We start from the raw sequence: 17,500 nt of genomic DNA, 5'->3' as shown, positions 1-17,500 counted from the left end.
CAAAGTCAGCCTAAACCTCCCCCCCCCCTCCCAAGATACTGGTTAGGGTTATTTTGATCAGTCTTTGCATATATTTCATACACTCAAAACTGAATTCTGCACTTTGACAGGCACACATATCCAGCCTTATATGAGGTGGAACGGTCATATGGCTTCCGCGTTGTAGAGGAAATCAAGCCTTCGCCAACGTTACTAGACCTCTACAGAAAAGCCTCGAAGACCAGCTTGACGTTTGAGGCATTTGTGGCCCCCATGGTGTCACCCCCTATCCCTTGGGTCTCCACAAAGCTTGGGGGTTATCTGCTCACAGATGTCAAGATTGTCAGGTGAGATTGCATTGGTGCATGTGATGGACTTGCAGTGTTTTTTTATGGTGATCAGGGTAGGGATAGCAACTCTGTGAAGGAGTGAGTTGTTGGCTATAAATAAGATTAAACATTTTGTTTGGCTTTTTCATTTGACACTGAGTGTTGACATTTGATAAGTAGGTTGCCTTTTTATCTTATTCTAGATAAGAAAGTTTTGCATATCCCAATTATGCTGATCGGCAAAAATGAGAATAAGTCAAAATAAACTACAGACTACTCTTGCTGTAACAGACCTCTTTGTAACAGACGTCCATTATTAGAGACAAAAATTTTGGCAATTTGTCAGACTGAATGTCAGGGTACATGATGAAAAGTAGATAGAAGTCTCCGTGGACCAACAAACCTATCAAACTGGTACTCTGGCTTGGGATGAAAGGTCACTCATAGCACCTGTGAGCAATATGGCTTATACCAAACTGACAAATTAAAAAAATCTGGAGTCTGGCTATAGTCTATGGCAATATTCTTAGCTCATAAATTGATATATCTAAGGGAATCAAAGTGTCTATGATCACAAAACACAAAAGTTGAGAGTCTCAGTGACAATTTGATTACTTTCAGGTTGCCTTACAATGCCCACCAACAGAAGCAGAGAATGGAGGAACGGGGGAACCAGCAGCTCTTCCCCGTCATGGACTCCCTCAACCAGCTTGGTTCTGTACCATGGAAGGTGAACAAACCCATGCTTGATCTCCTCATTGAGGTGAGTGCTATCATTGGCTATCTATCTCATTCATGAAAGAGCAGATGTAGACATGTGAAGGAATACTTTTGGTGTATTAAATCTTTGGCAATTTTTATTTTTATAAAGTTGATACATATATTTAAAGAATGAATATCAGAGAATTACTCATCATGTGAAGACACAATTTAGAAAGCTTTCTAACTTATTAGAGCATTTTTCTCTTCAAATGCACAAAGGAAAATCAACAAAATTGTTATTTTCCTCTCGCACAGAGTATCAGAGAATTACTCCTCATGTGAAGACACAATTTAGAAAGGCTGAGTTTTATAACTTGTTAGAGTATTTTGCACTTCAAATGCACAAAGGAAAATAAACAAAAATATTACTTTCCTCTCGCACAGGTGTTCAATGACAAGGGTTCAGATGAGCTGGATGTGCCCCCACCTCCTTCAGAGCACCCAGTACCCCCCAAAATTACACCAGGGATGAGCAGTGCAGAGGTCCACCAGATTCGCCGCCAGCGTATGGACTACTACAAGAAGAAGAGCGAAATGCATTCCCTTTGGTGTGATGCTCTGTACAAGCTGTCTCTGGCAAATCATGTATGTGGCTTTTAATATTTGTGGGGTGGGGGTAGGATGAGATACAGGGAGATAAAATTACAGATGTGACACTTATGAAGGATTGCACACACACACAACATGCAAACATCTTTTTATTTTTAGGCCAGTATATGAAAAAGCTAAACATTTTCTAAACAAGGCACAATTTACAAAAATTTCCTCCTCAGTTCCGTGACAGAATATTTTGGTTTCCACACAACATGGACTTCCGAGGACGTGTCTACCCCTGTCCGCCGCACCTCAACCATCTAAGCTCAGATGTGTTCCGCTCAATCCTTCAGTTTGCACGAGGAGAGAAACTTGGTCCCAAAGGCTTGCGCTGGCTAAAAGTAGGTTTCTGAGTGATTCTGTTCGTTGGATGTTATTATAGTTTCTTTTTTAAAAATTAAATGTGATTAGGTGGTCTCATCAAAGTTATATCTCACCATAACAAAGAAAGGGTATACTGTTTCTCTTGGGGAAATTTATGGCTTCAGCAAAGGTGTTTTGTATCTTCTCTCTACCTAGCTGCACCTGATCAATTTAACGGGCATAGTGAAGAAGAAGAGCATAGAGGACCGCTTGCAGTATTGCGAGGACATCATGGACAGCATCCTGGATTCAGCTGACCACCCCCTTACAGGAAAGCGATGGTGGACCAAGAGTGATGAGCCATGGCAGACTCTTGCAGCATGCAAAGAGGTAAGGGGGGATGTGGGGTATTTCTTTTAGGAACTTAGGGCTGTAAGGATAAACTTGTTGAATAGGTTTTGATAGATAGCATGTGAAATTTTCTCTTTCCTGTCCTCTCTCGTTTCCATTCTCTCTCTCTCTCCTTTTTTCAGTGTCTTCTTTTCTTTCAACCATGCCTGTCTCTCCCCTCCCTATCTTCCTCCCTCTCCCTTTCTCCTAAAAACATTCTAATAATCATATCCCCTCCAGCTGGCAGCAGCTCTTCGCAGTGACGACCCCCAGGAGTTTGTTAGCCACTTGCCTATTCATCAGGATGGCTCCTGCAACGGCCTGCAACATTATGCAGCACTTGGACGAGATGAAGTCGGTGCTGTTTCCGTCAACTTGGCCTCTAGCGATGTTCCACAGGTAAGGTTTTTGCAAGGGCTTTATATTCTGTAAGGTTTATAAAGCTGGTGAGGCATTTCTCACTTTTGTTGTCACAATTATTATAATGGAATCCTCCAGGCATCATACCAGAATCTTGGTTGGAAAACCCATTAAAAAGTTTCTGATTAGTTTTAGTACCTTTTAAGAATTGGAATGTTTCAAGATACATAATGACAGATATTAAGGACTTTTCAGCTGCATATGACAATAATCTCAAAGGAATTAAATTTTGATCTAATTTGCCTGTTATCTCCTGCTGCAGGATGTATACTCTGCTGTGGCAGTGCTTGTGGAAGAAGAGAGGAAGAAGGATGCAGAAATGGGGAAGGAGATAGCCAAAGTCCTGGAAGGTTTCGTGAGACGGAAGGTCATCAAGCAGACTGTCATGACAACTGTGTATGGGGTGACTCGGTACGGTGCAAGACTGCAGATTGAGAAGCAGTTGAAAGGTATGTTGTGTGAGTGTGTGGATTTTGAATATGCAGACTGATTCTAGTTTTTAGTTTTTAGTTTTTTTTTCTTTTCTTTTCTTTTTTTTTTCGTTTTTTTTCTTTATTATCTTTCTTTCATTTCACCTTTAAGAGATGGATGAATAACATATTAGACAATTTATGTACGTTAACATGTCAGAAGCTGAATTCTAAATATTCAAACTTGTACAGTCTATCATTCACAACCATTCTTCTACCCTGCATATATTATGTCTCAGTTACTATATACAAGATTATGTCATTATATTATTATTTCCCCTCCCAAAATATATCACTTTACTTTATCACTCCTCTCATCACATCCTTCACAGTCACAAGGATGACATCATTTCTGCTTTCCTATCCCTTGCTGGGAAGCCTGTAATTACATAGGTCTATATGCTCATTGTTACCACTATCCCTTCTCTTCAGCATGTACATGATTACATTGCTACACTCCTCATTTCCATCATCACTTCCCTCCCTTCATTATTTTATCACTTTCCCTTCCCCCTCAGCTCCTGTTTTAAGAATACACCATAATCTTTATTTCATCCCCTTGCAGCTCTGGATGACTTCCCCACAGAACAGCGCTGGGCAGCTTCACAGTATCTGGTGCACAAGACATTCCACAGCCTTGAGAAAATGTTCACTGCCACCAAGGAGATCCAGGATTGGTTCACTGAGTGTGCACGTGTTGTTGCACAGGTGATTTGACCTCTTTTTATAATCTCCTTTCTCTTCCATTCTCAATCTTCTTTTCTTTCTTTTGGTCTATGTTCCTACTTCTTTCTTTCTTTCTTTTTTTCATTTTGTATTTCTTTTTCATCCTTTCTCTTGTTTCTGTTTTTCTCTTTCCTTCATTTTCTTCTTCCTCATTCTCTTTTTCATTTGTCTCTCTCTTCAAACCTTAAAGCTTGTAGGATGGAGGAGTTCTTTTGTTCTGATAACACTTAGAGTTTGGTAATATATAAGTGACAAAAAAATTCCCTACCATTTGCAATGTAAGATTTTCCTCTATAGACCCGATCTTCTTGTAATATCTTATAGCATTTTGTACTTTATTGATACTAGCTTTCCATTTACTTTTTTTTCTTAATATGTGGTCTCCATGTAACACCCTGTAATGCCTACTTTACACCTCTATTCCCCTCTCTCCCACAGACACGGACTGAGAACATCGAGTGGGTAACGCCCCTTGGTTTCCCTGTAGTGCAGCCATACAGCAAGACATCTGGAAATAAAATCTCTGTTGAGAAGTTACCTTCATCTTATAGCATGGACTCATTTATGTGAGTTTGTCCTTCATGTTTTCTTATTTTGAAGATGATCCATACACCTTACAAAGATACAGGGAAAGGAATATAGTTATGAGAATGAGGATAATCAAATGATCCACTTCAATTTTTTGTGTTAACCCAATAATGCCTGATCTTAACGTCAAGGTATTTCAATACGTGCAGGCCAAATGGCTTGGGTTCTTCACCTGCTCAGGATGTGTTCACCCACAGTGTGCACAATCACCTAATGTGCTGGCAATACAAAATGCCATGACACCCATCATTAACGGGTTAAGATTTAGCACATAATTTCTATAGTCCGTTTTATCTGACCTGTCTAGTTATCAGTGATGTGGCACATGTGAATAGGCTGATTTGCACTGATGTTATGCAATACAAGTATATGAAAGACAGCCTGTACCAGACTCCGAATGCACAGAAACAGACAGCAGGCTTTAAATAAATAGTATTTGTTATACTAGGATGTCAACTGCAATGATCAGATAAATGTAATTGATATGCAGTAAATTATTAAAATCTCTTTTATGTGCACTTACATTGCCAGATGTCTTTTTATATACTTGAAATTAAAGAAAAACAATTATTTTAAATCTGTTGACTAGAGTCTATGGTACAATGTTTAACCCATTCATGCTGGGGTTATTCCTGCTGTAATTGATCGGAAGGCCAGGGTTTTCGAACACATAAGCATAATGCGCTGGGATTCTCAGGCGCACTAGCCACGAGTGAGCGCTGTAAGCCCGCTAACCCAGCACACCAGCCTTGACCAAATATCTCATCGACGGCGTCTGACCCAAAAACCACTGACCATGATAGCAAGTCAACCGGCACGAATGGGTTTAGTATCCTTGTACTAGAATTGCATAATATTGGTGCAAATCAGCATGTTTAGGATTTATGATTCTTCACCTATATATTAGGTTAATTAATTTATCAGACATTGATTTTCAGCCAATCACAAGCTATGACTGAACAGTTGTCACATATGGTTAACACTTACAATATTCATTGGATAGATTGGAAAAAGTCTGTAGTCTGCTCCCACTTTCATAGTTTTTAACCCATAGAGTGTACTACCACCCTTTTTAAGTCCTTTTTTTTTTCTTTTCTTTTCTTATAAGTGTGAAGACAAACATCACATGGTGATTAAAAAGAAAAAAGAAGAGAAAAAAATAGCCAAAGCTTTATGGTTCACACTCTGATGCACCCAGGCTTGTAATGTGCTTTACATTAAACAGGCTAAAGAATATATATGAAAATAAACCAGTGTTCTAAAGGTTGATCTGTGCACTACTAATCAGTCCACAGGAGAGCAAGAGAAATATTTAACTATCAAATCATCACCCCTTTCAGGCGCCCAAATGTAATGAAACAGAAGAACGCATTCCCGCCCAACTTCATCCATTCTCTAGACTCATCCCACATGATGCTCACCTCACTCTTCTGCCAACAAGCAGGTATCAATTTCGTCTCTGTCCACGACTGCTTTTGGACGCACGCCAACACAGTGGATATCATGAACAAGGTATGAAATGGGAGGGTTTTATTGTGTGCTCTTATGAGATATTTTTATTATTATTGTTTTTGTTTTTGGTATTGAGTCACAGCCCGTCACAAGGGGTTGAGTTTGAATACTTTATCGATCCATGAACATCTGGGATTGTTATTTTTCAAAGTATTTTCATAGAAGAAAGGTATGGGAAAGTGATAGCTTTATTGTTTGTTATGAGGGTATTTTTGCAATTTTACTTTTAACCCACTCATGACGGGGGCATTCCAGCCTTGCATGTCACAATGCCGGGGCTTTCGAACGCTTAGGCCTAAATCAATTAAATGACTGGCACCATATGGTGCCACCGGGCCCTTGAATGAACGGTACCGTAGTGTACCACCCGTCCAGAGAGGGTTAATATTAGGTTTCTGTGGAATGGTGCCTGATCCAGGGATGTCATGATTTTTTATTTTTTTTTCTTCTTGGCATTTCCGATTCTATTTTTTCTATAAACCACTCCACCTCTTTCCCCACATTCTACTCTTTAAATGTTTTCTTTCTCTTATATCTGATTACAGGTATGTCGTGACCAGTTTGTGGCCCTCCACAGTGAACCAATCCTTGAAGACTTGTCATTATTCCTGCAGGAGAAATTTGGTTATGATCGCAGGTAATGTCATTGTGCTGCCTTTCTTTTGTGGGAAAAGGGTATTCAGTTCTATGCTTGGATGATATTGACATTAAAATAGATCATGAGGAATTTTCTGAAGATAATTTTGTAATAAAAAAATTTTCTCATGTGTATTGATACTATATTGACTTAGTATGATAGTATAAGAGATTTTAGTTTGTTTGTTTGCCCATACACTTTTGTTTCCTCTCTGTCATTGTCAACTTATAATCCTCTTACTGACACCCACTCCCTGTCTCCCAACAGTGATTTTGCACACGACGGGTCTGCCTCGGACTCCTCAAAGATGCGGCTCAACAATCTATTAAGCAAAGTGCCACCCAAGGGAGATTTTGACATATCAAGTGTCCTGCGCAGCACCTTCTTCTTCAGCTAACCCTTGCTTCCTCCCTTCTTCCTTTCATTTTAGGCTCCCTCTCCCCCTTCCCTTAATGTAAGGGTATTACAGGAAATCTCAAATGCATCTCAATGAGCCTTTGTGAAGTGAAGATTGTCCCTAATCAAGAGAAGGATTAGGGTAAAGAAACTTTAACGGTAGTGCGTCTTCTCAGGAAAATTTGTACAGAGTTTAGTTGTTATGTTTATTAGATAATGACACAAAGTGTTATTCTTATGTTGATAGGATAACTGGTGAAGGAAGGTGTTGTATATTGCGTAAAAAGAATGTTGCAAGCTTTTGCTGTTGTAATATATTATTACTGCCACTCAGTAGGATATATCCTGATGGTGCTACAATTTGATAATTGAAAATGAAAAGCTAGAATTCTAGTCTCAGGATGTAAATAATGTTATAAATTAAATGAACATGTTAATAAATGTTAGATTTGGTTGAAGTTGTATCTTTTTTTTTTTCCTTGATTGGGATCTTATTGGGACTAACATAAGAAAATACAGTATTTGTACTCATTTGCAGTACTCATTCACTTAGTCTCACCTTCAATTAAATGAACATGTTAATAAATGTTAAATTTGGTTGAATTTTTTTCTCTCTTTCCTTGCTTGAGATCTTATTGGGACTTCAGTAAGAACATACATTATTTGTACTCATTTGTAGTACTCCTTAACTCAGTCTGACCTTCAATCACACTTTAACCATTACTCATACACTTACTTTCACTCAATGAGCTCTCACTCTCACTATCAAAGCACCCCCCCCTCTCACACAAGAAAAAAAAATGCTGTCATCCTAGATAATAGGGTTACAAAAATAATGAAAAAATTGAATCAGGATTTATTTTAATTTTTAAATATCATTTCCCAATGCCAAAGATGGGCAAGAAGTTTTCATTCTATTTATAAACATGTGTACCAACATATGACTATTAATACAGTAGATTGCTAAAAGAGAAATCTTAATATGTTACCTATCTAATTAAAAGGAAAAAATGGTTGATGAGAAATGGGAAACAGAAATGCGAAAAGTAGATAAATATTACAGGAAACACAACATAAAAATATGTTTAAAAAAGAAAAATAGCTATTAAAATAATAGTAACAATGAAGATTTAAGAATCCCTAGAAAAAGACACATACTTCCATTTTCTTTAACATATATTTAACATATATAAAACACTTCAAGAAAACATTGAGTCATGAAGAATTTCTAGTTCTGCCTCCCTGTCCTTGGCTCTTTTCTGTTAAAAAAAGAAATGAAAAAATAAGTAAATAAAGGAGTAAATAAGTAATATATACAAAAGTTAACTCTTGAAAGTGATGTGGACTTTGCACAGGTTTGTATATAATTATTCAGTTAATGAAATTCTAATAATACTAATAATTTTATATGAAAAGATGTCAAGAAGCAAACTATTATTAACCCATTCACAACGAGACATATTTTTGCCTACTCCTACTTATGCTGGGGAGATAGCAAGCACATAACGCTTTGTGCCGGGTTGTTTTCTCGCTATGCGGGGCAGCACTGATCCTCTCAGAAATTTTTTTCACCCACCCTATTCTTATGGTTTTCATGAATGCGTCTACAATGTAAAGGCACGTAAAAATATTGCCATGTTCAGAGGAGTTATTTTAGTTGAAAAACATATTACAGTAATGCCTTTTTAGTTTTTATTTGATTGAACTTTACCTACATTCTTCACTTCTATGTGAAAATACCAAAGCAAAGTGGAATCAATCTCTTGGTGGGTCATCAAAAAACATGTTTTATACTTTCTTTTTTTTACCAAAACAATAAGAAGAAAAATATGAATAATCATACATGTAGATATGAGTATGTACATGTACCTCATGATGTGATATCATGGGTAATCAACAAATTAGAAGTAGTATTGCATTAGTAATTTTTACTTTATTTTATTTCTTGGACAAACACATTTGATTTTACAATAGTTTTTTGACTCAGATCTTTTTATTCAACCAATCAAGAAGCAGAAATTACCATGATGTCATCAACGTCACATAGTTTTCTGTTACGTCTCATTTTATGACACTCAAACACCTAAACTAAAGTAACAGAGTCTAAGAAATTATGTAAAATGATTATATTTGAGAACAATCTAGCGATGTTTCAGTACTTCACAACTGCCCCTCCCGGAACTTGGTGAGAAAATTCACAACATCTCAGGACGTCACCCGGGTCCAGGGATATTTTTCGACATCGTGATAGGACGTCAACCGGCGTGAATGGGTTAAAGAAATAAAGATACTAACAATGAAAGGATGAACAAAATATTTAAATTGATATTATCAAGATGTTAGAACAAGGCATTATTCTTTAATTTAGTATAAAAAAAAAAAAAAAGCCAGACAAAAAAATATAAATTAGTCCTCACAATAAAATTATTACACTTGATATTGAATTCAAAACATACACACTATTCCATACATTAATAAATAAACTATCATGAAGAGTAAACAAGATACATTCAATATTAGCAAAATATGACCATTATAAAAAAAAGTTCACTACAGCTGAGCAGTCTCGCATCTTAACATCTCAATCCTTACCTTCTGCCTTCGGTATTCCTCGTAATCTTCATCATCTGTGGGAACCTCATGGCGACACATGGGACATGAGTTGGTCTGCCATAGTATTGAGTACTTATATTAGGTTCAGAATGTTCAAAAAGATATATAAGTATACACAAATTCATGGAAATATTACATTACATTCCATTCCCTCAGAAGAAAATATTTTCAACAAATCAGTGAGTGTTGTAATAAAAGGCTTAGTGTTACACCATTAATTGTTGTTATCACATTCAGAGGCAACTGACCTTCTCTAGCCAAGGCAAGATGCACGTGGGATGAAACTTGTGTTGGCAAGGCAGCTGCTTCTGCTCATCCCCTTCAGACCATTCTTTGAGACATACTGGGCACTGGCCACCTATATGATTCATAATGTAAATGTTATGGGAAAAGAATATTGATCAGCTGATAAAATACAGTTGCTCCAGAAGTTGCACCTAATATCTGTTAATGAATGATATGTTTTAACAGACTTTGTATAATGTCTGTAAGGCACATGACATATATCAGACGATAATGGGACATCTCTATTTGAAAACTAAAACTATACCTAAATTTTGCTCATTAAATTGATACAATACAAAGGAAGAGTGAACAGGGAAGGGGTTATCTCACCATTCTTCTTCACAACAACGGTCTCAAGGCCTTCAACAAATTCCTTAGATGCAGGGGGTGGTGGCTTTTCTCCAAAGCCAACAATCTGTGAGAACTCTAGCTGCAGGTTCTGTGGAACATGTAGACAGATTAGATAAGGTCGGAAAAGGATGCTATGCACAACAATTATGTTGTAATAATTTACACGAGCATTCCGTCCTTCATTATAACAAGGGAAAGTTACAAAGTTGGAAACATGGAACATGTTACTCTTATCAATGAATAACATAAATATTATTGGATTCTATCGCCTACAAAGAAAGTATTATTAAGGACAAAAAGAAAGCAGTTTTTAGTTTTGATGCTTGGAAATATTTTTAAAAAATTGTTGCATACAAAATTATTAAACATCTTTTTCATGATTACTACTTTACTATTTCTACTACAAACATTATTAACCATAGATCTTTTATTATCATTTCTAACAAAATTATTGCTGTCAGTGTTATCATAATATTCAGTAGTATTAAAATTTCCTATGGTTATTCTTATTACTACTTTTGTTCCTGGTGTTTATATTATGATTATCATTATGGTTGTTACTATTACCACTTATCATCATTATTATCTCTATTATTGTTATCATAACTGTTACTAAGACTATTATCAATTATTATCATAATTAATATCATCATTCCCATTACTATTATTATCAATGCTGTTCTTATATTCATTATACATGCATTCTCCTCTTTTAATATAAACAGTCCTATAAGATGAATTCCAGCAAAAAAAAAAAATAAATAAATAAATAAATAAAAAAAGAAAGAAAGAATCAGTTAGGGTTTACCCTGACCTGCCAGTAGCCACCATGGAGTAGAAGTCGAGCCATGTGGAGAAAGTGGTCTGGAGTTTCACCCTGTCGTAGTGGCTGACAGTTGTGTTCATCGAAGTATGATGCCATTGCTTTAAAGGGAGACCTCTTTATAGTGTTGAACATTTAAATGAATTATTATTATTACTTTTTTTTATTGATTCTGGGTATATGGAGTTTCGATATCAATTACTGAATGAGAGTGTGGTAGGCAAATTATGTAAAATTCCAAATGTTTATGTTATTACTGTAATCTAAATAAAATTGCAAATATCTATCATATGACTTTTTCTTTAACAAAATCAAAACAGAAATTACTGGTCCTATAATAAAAACAGAAACTTCCATATAAGAGTAACCACTTTTCAAAACTGTGAAAATAAACATTTTTAAACTGAAATAAGGTTAAAACATCATTTTCATCCATGCGACTACCATGGAGGAAAAAAGAGCCTTAGATCCTCTACAAATATTTGAATCCTAAAATCTATAATGTTAAGATGACACAAGTCTATTTCAAAAGAATAAACAAAGGTTACTTAATACTTTCTTCTTTGGATTCACATTGGGAAACACTACCAATGTTTTACTGATAATGCATATGATTAACATCTAACTGAATAATTTAATATGATGCCAAATAATAAATACTTGAAAATATATATGATTTACACTGTTTTATGGCAATAAAATACAATGATAGAAATAGATAACTTCTAAATAACTAAAGAAAAAACATATATAACTATCTATTTTGCTATTCATCTTCATTCATATAGACCTGTAAATCCAGATCTGTTTTTTTTATCATGATATTAGTAATGGTTCAGATTAGGACCATTAGATTGGATTAGATTGCCTTGGGTTCCATGGTTTGCACAAACCTCCCTCACATACAATATATTTGGCAATATATCACCAGAGAGATTAATAACCTTATGTTGGAGGTTTGTTTTCACTGAACACATTTATTTTTTGTTGATACAATGAGGGAGACTGGACATTCTGGTGTTGATGTCTTTTCTCTCTGGCCCAAGTGTTATGCCAAGGCACAGGAGATTCTTTACTTCTCTACTCAACTCAAAAAACAGCTTTTCTGACCCTGGAATAGGTGGTCAAAGTGCCATCCCTCATCTGCTTTTACTATTAGGGGGCTTCCAAAACTTTCCAAAAATACTACCTATACAAACCAAAAATATAAAATAACGAATAACATATTAAAAGATTTCAGTAAAGTAAGAGTTCAGTAAAAGTAAAATGACAGGGACATGGAAAGTGTAACTTTATAAGCGTTACAGTAAAGGTAGATTGCCAAGTTACTGAGGAGACTATACACCCAAGATTTTTTCTAGAAGCTCATTGCATGATTTATATACAGCCATTAGTTGAAAAGGGTGTGTCCAGTAGATAGGATGAAAAAGGTGTGTCCAGTAGATAGGATGAAAAGGGCGTGTCCAGTAGATAGGATATGGCATTCTATGTAAACAGAAATAAAATGTTAATTGTATGTAATGAATGTTCATGGCATTAAGAATCACCTTCAGCAGACTTGACAAGCAAACCTTAATTAACATCTCTAGCTAATTCTTTTTTTTTTTAATAAGTACATATTTGAAGTGCATAATTGTTAAACACTGAAAACTGCACACCACAGTAAAAAGCTTCCTATTCTCAAGATTTACCCTAACCATTAACGATCACTTGACAAGAACTGGCAAAATCAGTTAACATTGGAATTTGTGATCATAATCAACTTAAAAATCAGAAATACATTCCCGTATTGCGAACATATTATGACTTGCCATTCTCTCTCTACGAGACTTCCTCTTTTAACCTTCATAAAAAGTTACAGTATTTGGCGGAAAAAAAACTGTAAAATCATAAGGTATTTGTTGACTTACTGGTGACTCCTCTTTGCTAATCTGTTTCATTATAGTATCGTAATTTAGGTTAAAATACGTGTAAATGTTACCTGCAGTTACTTCCTTATCTCTTCAGCAGCAGAATGACAGTGACAGTCATCATATCCTTTGTTTACATGTGTGACCGCAGGGCTAAAATATATATAATATTATGGCGGCGATACCGATTACGATGATACTGTGAATAAAGGTAACGATTATGTTAATATTAATCTTAATAATGATGAAGGTGATGACAATGATAAAATGAGGATTATAATCGGTAACCAAATAAGGATATTGATGATATCATATCAACAATAATGATAAAAGAATATTTAGATGATGATAGCAATGATGATGGTGATGATAATAACTATGGTGATAGGGATATTTCTGATATCTATACTCGTTAATCTTCCCTCCTCCTTTCTTTCTTGCTCTTTTCTTGCCTACTGCTTCCTTCCTTCTTTCCCCTTTTCTATCTCACATTCCAACTCCTATTCCTTCTTTTTCCCCTCTACTTCCTTTTCTCCCTACCTTCCTTTCCCCTCCCTCTTCATCCTTATATCATCCTTCCACCACGCCCTCCATTTCTCCCTTTCCTATCCCTCATTTCCTTCTGTCTTCCGCCAGGCTCTTGATCATTCTTAACCTGATTGCACGTCGCGACGTCGCAATTAGGCAGTCAACCTCACGGGAGAGACTCCTACGACCTGAGTTCCTTCCTTTCGCCGGAACTTTGATGGTTCCAGTGATTTCGGGTACAAGCTCCCAAGATTAACCTATTAAAGAGGCATTATTTGGCCGCCCACTAAGGGTATTGCGTCGCATCGGGGCATTTGCCCTCGCGGGAGAGGGTTCCCCTTCCCCCCTTTACGCCGGCACGTAACCAGGACTAAGATCATTTGATGTCTAGTGGCCTTGGCCGATACCCTACCTTAGTTTAAACTTATAACCGTATTACCCCTTCCTTCCCTTTCTCTTTCTCCTGTTCTGTCTCTCTTTCCCTCTCCCCTTTACTTCTTCCCTTCATTCCTTCCTTCCCCCCTTCCCCCTCTCTCCCTCATATCCCTTCCCCCCTATCTTCTCCCATTCCTTTCCTTCTCCCTCCTTCCCCATTTCCTATTTCGTTTTCCTACCATCCTCAATTTCCATCCGCCTCCCCCTCTCTTGTATAATTCATCCCTTTCTTCACTCCCTCTTACCCTTTCACTTTTCCCTCTCCTTTCTCCTTCCTCCCTTCTCTCATTCTCTCTCCCTGGCCATCTCCCCCCATGCTGTTATCCTATCCTACTCCCCCCCTTCTCCCCTTCCCTCTTCCTCTCCCCCTGCCTATCTCCCTCGTTCCTACTGCTTCTATCCATCTCTTCTCCCACCCCTTCCCCTTTCCCTCTTCCCCTACTCCTGTCCTCCCTGCCTCCCCTCCTCCCTTTCCCTCCCTCTATGTGTCCAATGCGTAAAATGATATCCGCTGTTTCATTGCCAGCAGAAGCACAGTTGTACTGAAAAGACCTTGGTTACTGAAGCTCTCGGCGTTAACTGTGTAGTGAAGTGAGTTTAGTTCATGTTGCAGAAAAAAGTTATATATTTCTCATGAAGTGTGATCAAAATTAAGTGCATGGTAATGAAATTAGTGGCCGAAATACAGATCGGGTTCAGTTTTATACGCAAACTATCATTAGTAGCATTATTATTATCATTACGTTAATATCATTGTGTTATTGTTGTTGTTGTTATCATTATCATAAGAGTAATAATGATAATTATCATTGTTATCACTCTTATTATCAATGTTGTTATAATTACTATCATCATATTTGTCATCATTATTATTATGATCATGATTATCATTATTATTATGATCATGATTATCATTATGATTAATATTACTATCATTATTAATGTTATTATCATTTTTTTGTAATATTATATTGTTATCAACATCATTACTATCATTATTTATTATCATCATTATCATTATTATTGTTATTATTATCATCATGATTATTATCATTATTATTATCATAATCATTATTTTAATTGGTAATATCATCACTATTATTACCATAGTCATCATAATTATTCATGTTTTTATCATTATCATTTATATCACCATCTTTAACATTATTATTGTTTTTATTATAACCATCATTATCACTACTATCACTGTTATTATTATCATTATCATCGCCATTAATATTATCATTATTATTCTTGTTATTTTTGTTATTATTATAATTACTGTTATAATTATCAATATTGTTATTATTTCTATCATTGTTATCATTATTTTTTTATTATTACTATTGTTATTATTATCATCATCATCATTATTATTGTCATTATTACCATCATAATGATTTTTATCATTATTATCATTATTGTTATTATTATTCTTTTTCTTCTTATTATTATTATTGTTTTCATTATCATGATCATCATTATCATTCTCATCGTTACTATCATTATTGTATTGATGATGATCATATGTAGGAATCATTATCATTATGATGCTGATAATGATAGTAATGACAATTGTATGATAGTTATATTGATAATAGCAATAATAATATTAATCATGATAATGATGATAACTACAATAATGTGATAATAATACCATTGTAATCATCATTATTATTATTATTGTTAACATTAATATTACTATCATTATCATAACGATGGTAATGATAATGACAATGATAATGCTTATTATCATTTTAACAATCAATTATTTTTCATAATATAATGGTGATAAATATAGTTATTACTATTATCCTCATTGCTAATATCATCATCATTATCATCCTCATACTAATGAGGATAATGAGAATAATCATTATTGTTATTATCATATTCATAATTATTATGATAATGCTCTACATCATTATCATGATAAGCATTATAATCATCATCATTAATAGTTGTATCATCATTATCATTGTTATCATTATCTTTATCATTATAATTATTACTATTATTATTATTATTATTATCATTATTATTCTTAATATTAGTATCATCATCATTAGCATGAGCATTACTAATACTATTGATATGGATAATACGATTGCTTATATCACTATCATTATTATTGTCATTGTCTGTATTAGTGCCAGGAATTTTTTTATTTTTTATTTTTTATCAAGTTATTATTATCATTTTTGTTTTGTTATTACTTCTAATGTTGCTATATTATAATAATCAATATTATGATAATCATCATCTTACAATCATTACCATTGTTATCATATCATCATTATTATCATTATCATTATCGTTGTTATTATTATTTTTATCATTATCATAAAGATGATAATAGGGGTCTTTTACTTTATATATTATTATCATCCTCGAATTTGCCTATTTATCATCATCACCATTATCATCGTATCAGCTAGAGTTATTAACATAGTAATGGTATGCTAAAATCATCGATGATATTTGATCACGATTTGAAGGCTGCCGATTTAGTTTATAGCGCTGCGCCTTCTGTCAAATTATTATAAATTAATCAATGACCCAGCGACCTTTAGCTCTGAGGTACGATGATTATATATTTTCACAATCTTTTATAGTCAATCCCAGTTATAAGTCAAGTACGGGTGAGAGTGTGGATTAACCCCATTTTCAATATGTGTATATTAGGAGCGATGTTTTGTGTTTCATATTAAAGTGATATATATGGAGAGAGAGAAGAGACCTCAACGTCCCAATCACGTGATATTTCTATTAACTATGCACGTACTATAAGCTACCGATATATCTAGAATATACTGGGAATATAAGCAAAACCTTATTACAAATACCATACAAACGCGAAACATCCGAGAGATTAATACTGTAGCTAATTGAACTAAAAAACCTGACGAGCTGACGATCATTTTCCAAAGGGTACGACAATACTGTCCTTTTCATACGATCGCCGAACTTCAACAAGTAAACAATCTTCGCAGTTATGTCGTCAATAAACTCAAGGATATCACATGTTTTCTTGTGATTTGGAGGACTTAAAGTCTTTCCGAGATGCTGACATAGTGGTCCAAGGAAGGAGGACGTATTTGTGTTCACGAGGACATTTATTCTTCTGAAAGGAATGGTGGCATATGGTTCGTTATTGACGTTAGTTTGGTAGTGATTCTTTTTTTTATTCTTATAATTTGAAAAATACTGGAAACGGAAACAGTGTGAAGTGTGTCTTTTTTTCTGATGCTGATGTTTTGGGACAGTGTAAGTATGTTCATTTTGTATTTAGCACAGAGTTGATTAATATAAAAGATCAGAGTGAAAGAAAGTACTGTATTCGTTTTGCATTAGAAAACTGCCGCCTTCTTATTTTTGCTGACGTGACCTTGTATTCGTTTGACATTTTCTGAGTGACATTTGCAAGAAATATTAATAGAAAGTTTGCC

The 17,500-nt window shown here is 35.1% G+C and overlaps 3 protein-coding genes across 6 annotated transcripts in view; 2 read left to right on the top strand and 1 right to left on the bottom strand.

Moving 5' to 3' along the window:
* PolrMT (mitochondrial RNA polymerase) overlaps positions 1 to 7,709 on the top strand; it is a 23,838-nt gene extending 16,129 nt beyond the window's left edge. For both annotated transcript variants that reach the window (XM_086541971.1, XM_086541970.1), the window contains exons 11-22: positions 111 to 326; positions 930 to 1,071; positions 1,455 to 1,655; positions 1,844 to 2,005; positions 2,184 to 2,357; positions 2,598 to 2,756; positions 3,040 to 3,226; positions 3,813 to 3,955; positions 4,412 to 4,539; positions 5,902 to 6,073; positions 6,619 to 6,710; positions 6,978 to 7,709. In XM_086541971.1, coding sequence (XP_086398097.1) covers positions 111 to 326; positions 930 to 1,071; positions 1,455 to 1,655; positions 1,844 to 2,005; positions 2,184 to 2,357; positions 2,598 to 2,756; positions 3,040 to 3,226; positions 3,813 to 3,955; positions 4,412 to 4,539; positions 5,902 to 6,073; positions 6,619 to 6,710; positions 6,978 to 7,107 — 1,906 coding nt within the window. In that variant the 3' untranslated portion in view covers positions 7,108 to 7,709. The remainder of the gene's footprint in view (positions 1 to 110; positions 327 to 929; positions 1,072 to 1,454; positions 1,656 to 1,843; positions 2,006 to 2,183; positions 2,358 to 2,597; positions 2,757 to 3,039; positions 3,227 to 3,812; positions 3,956 to 4,411; positions 4,540 to 5,901; positions 6,074 to 6,618; positions 6,711 to 6,977) is intronic.
* Positions 7,710 to 7,946: 237 nt separating this feature from the next.
* Positions 7,947 to 13,297, bottom strand: LOC147471007 (E3 ubiquitin-protein ligase RNF181-like). Its single transcript, XM_086541973.1, has 6 exons — positions 13,160 to 13,297; positions 11,170 to 11,279; positions 10,335 to 10,443; positions 9,968 to 10,077; positions 9,699 to 9,773; positions 7,947 to 8,365 (listed from the first exon to the last, which is right to left on the bottom strand). Exons 2-6 carry the CDS (start codon positions 11,275 to 11,277, stop codon positions 8,306 to 8,308), a joined length of 462 nt encoding a protein of 153 aa, XP_086398099.1. The 5' UTR covers positions 11,278 to 11,279; positions 13,160 to 13,297; the 3' UTR covers positions 7,947 to 8,305.
* A 1,241-nt stretch (positions 13,298 to 14,538) lies between these two features.
* Positions 14,539 to 17,500, top strand: part of LOC122262446 (G protein-coupled receptor 137Ba) — a 22,567-nt gene continuing 19,605 nt past the window's right edge. Inside the window, exon 1 of one of the 3 annotated variants that reach the window (XM_086541968.1) lies at positions 14,539 to 14,642. The gene's annotated coding sequence lies outside the window, so the exon portion shown is untranslated. Of the gene's footprint in view, positions 14,643 to 16,996; positions 17,319 to 17,500 lie in introns of those variants that run through there. The other 2 variants (XM_043030449.2, XM_043030450.2) reach the window with 2 other exon arrangements.

The sequence above is a fragment of the Penaeus japonicus genome, unplaced genomic scaffold, assembly GCF_977035675.1.
Source record: "Penaeus japonicus unplaced genomic scaffold, GWHDUDI00000001_assembly GWHDUDI00000011, whole genome shotgun sequence".
Lineage (NCBI taxonomy): Eukaryota > Metazoa > Arthropoda > Malacostraca > Decapoda > Penaeidae > Penaeus > Penaeus japonicus.
Note: the sequence above shows the minus strand (reverse complement) of the source record. Positions and strands in the feature narration are given on the sequence as shown.

Excerpts from the sequence above, each read along its gene's own strand:
- LOC147471007 (XM_086541973.1), bottom strand. The coding sequence starts at position 11,277 with ATGGCATCATACTTCGATGAACACAACTGTCAGCCACTACGACAGGGT. Across the intron at positions 10,444-11,169 it reads TCCATGGTGGCTACTGGCAG|AACCTGCAGCTAGAGTTCTC; the intron begins GTCAGGGTAAAC and ends CATGTTCCACAG. Across the intron at positions 10,078-10,334 it reads CGTTGTTGTGAAGAAGAATG|GTGGCCAGTGCCCAGTATGT; the intron begins GTGAGATAACCC and ends TGAATCATATAG.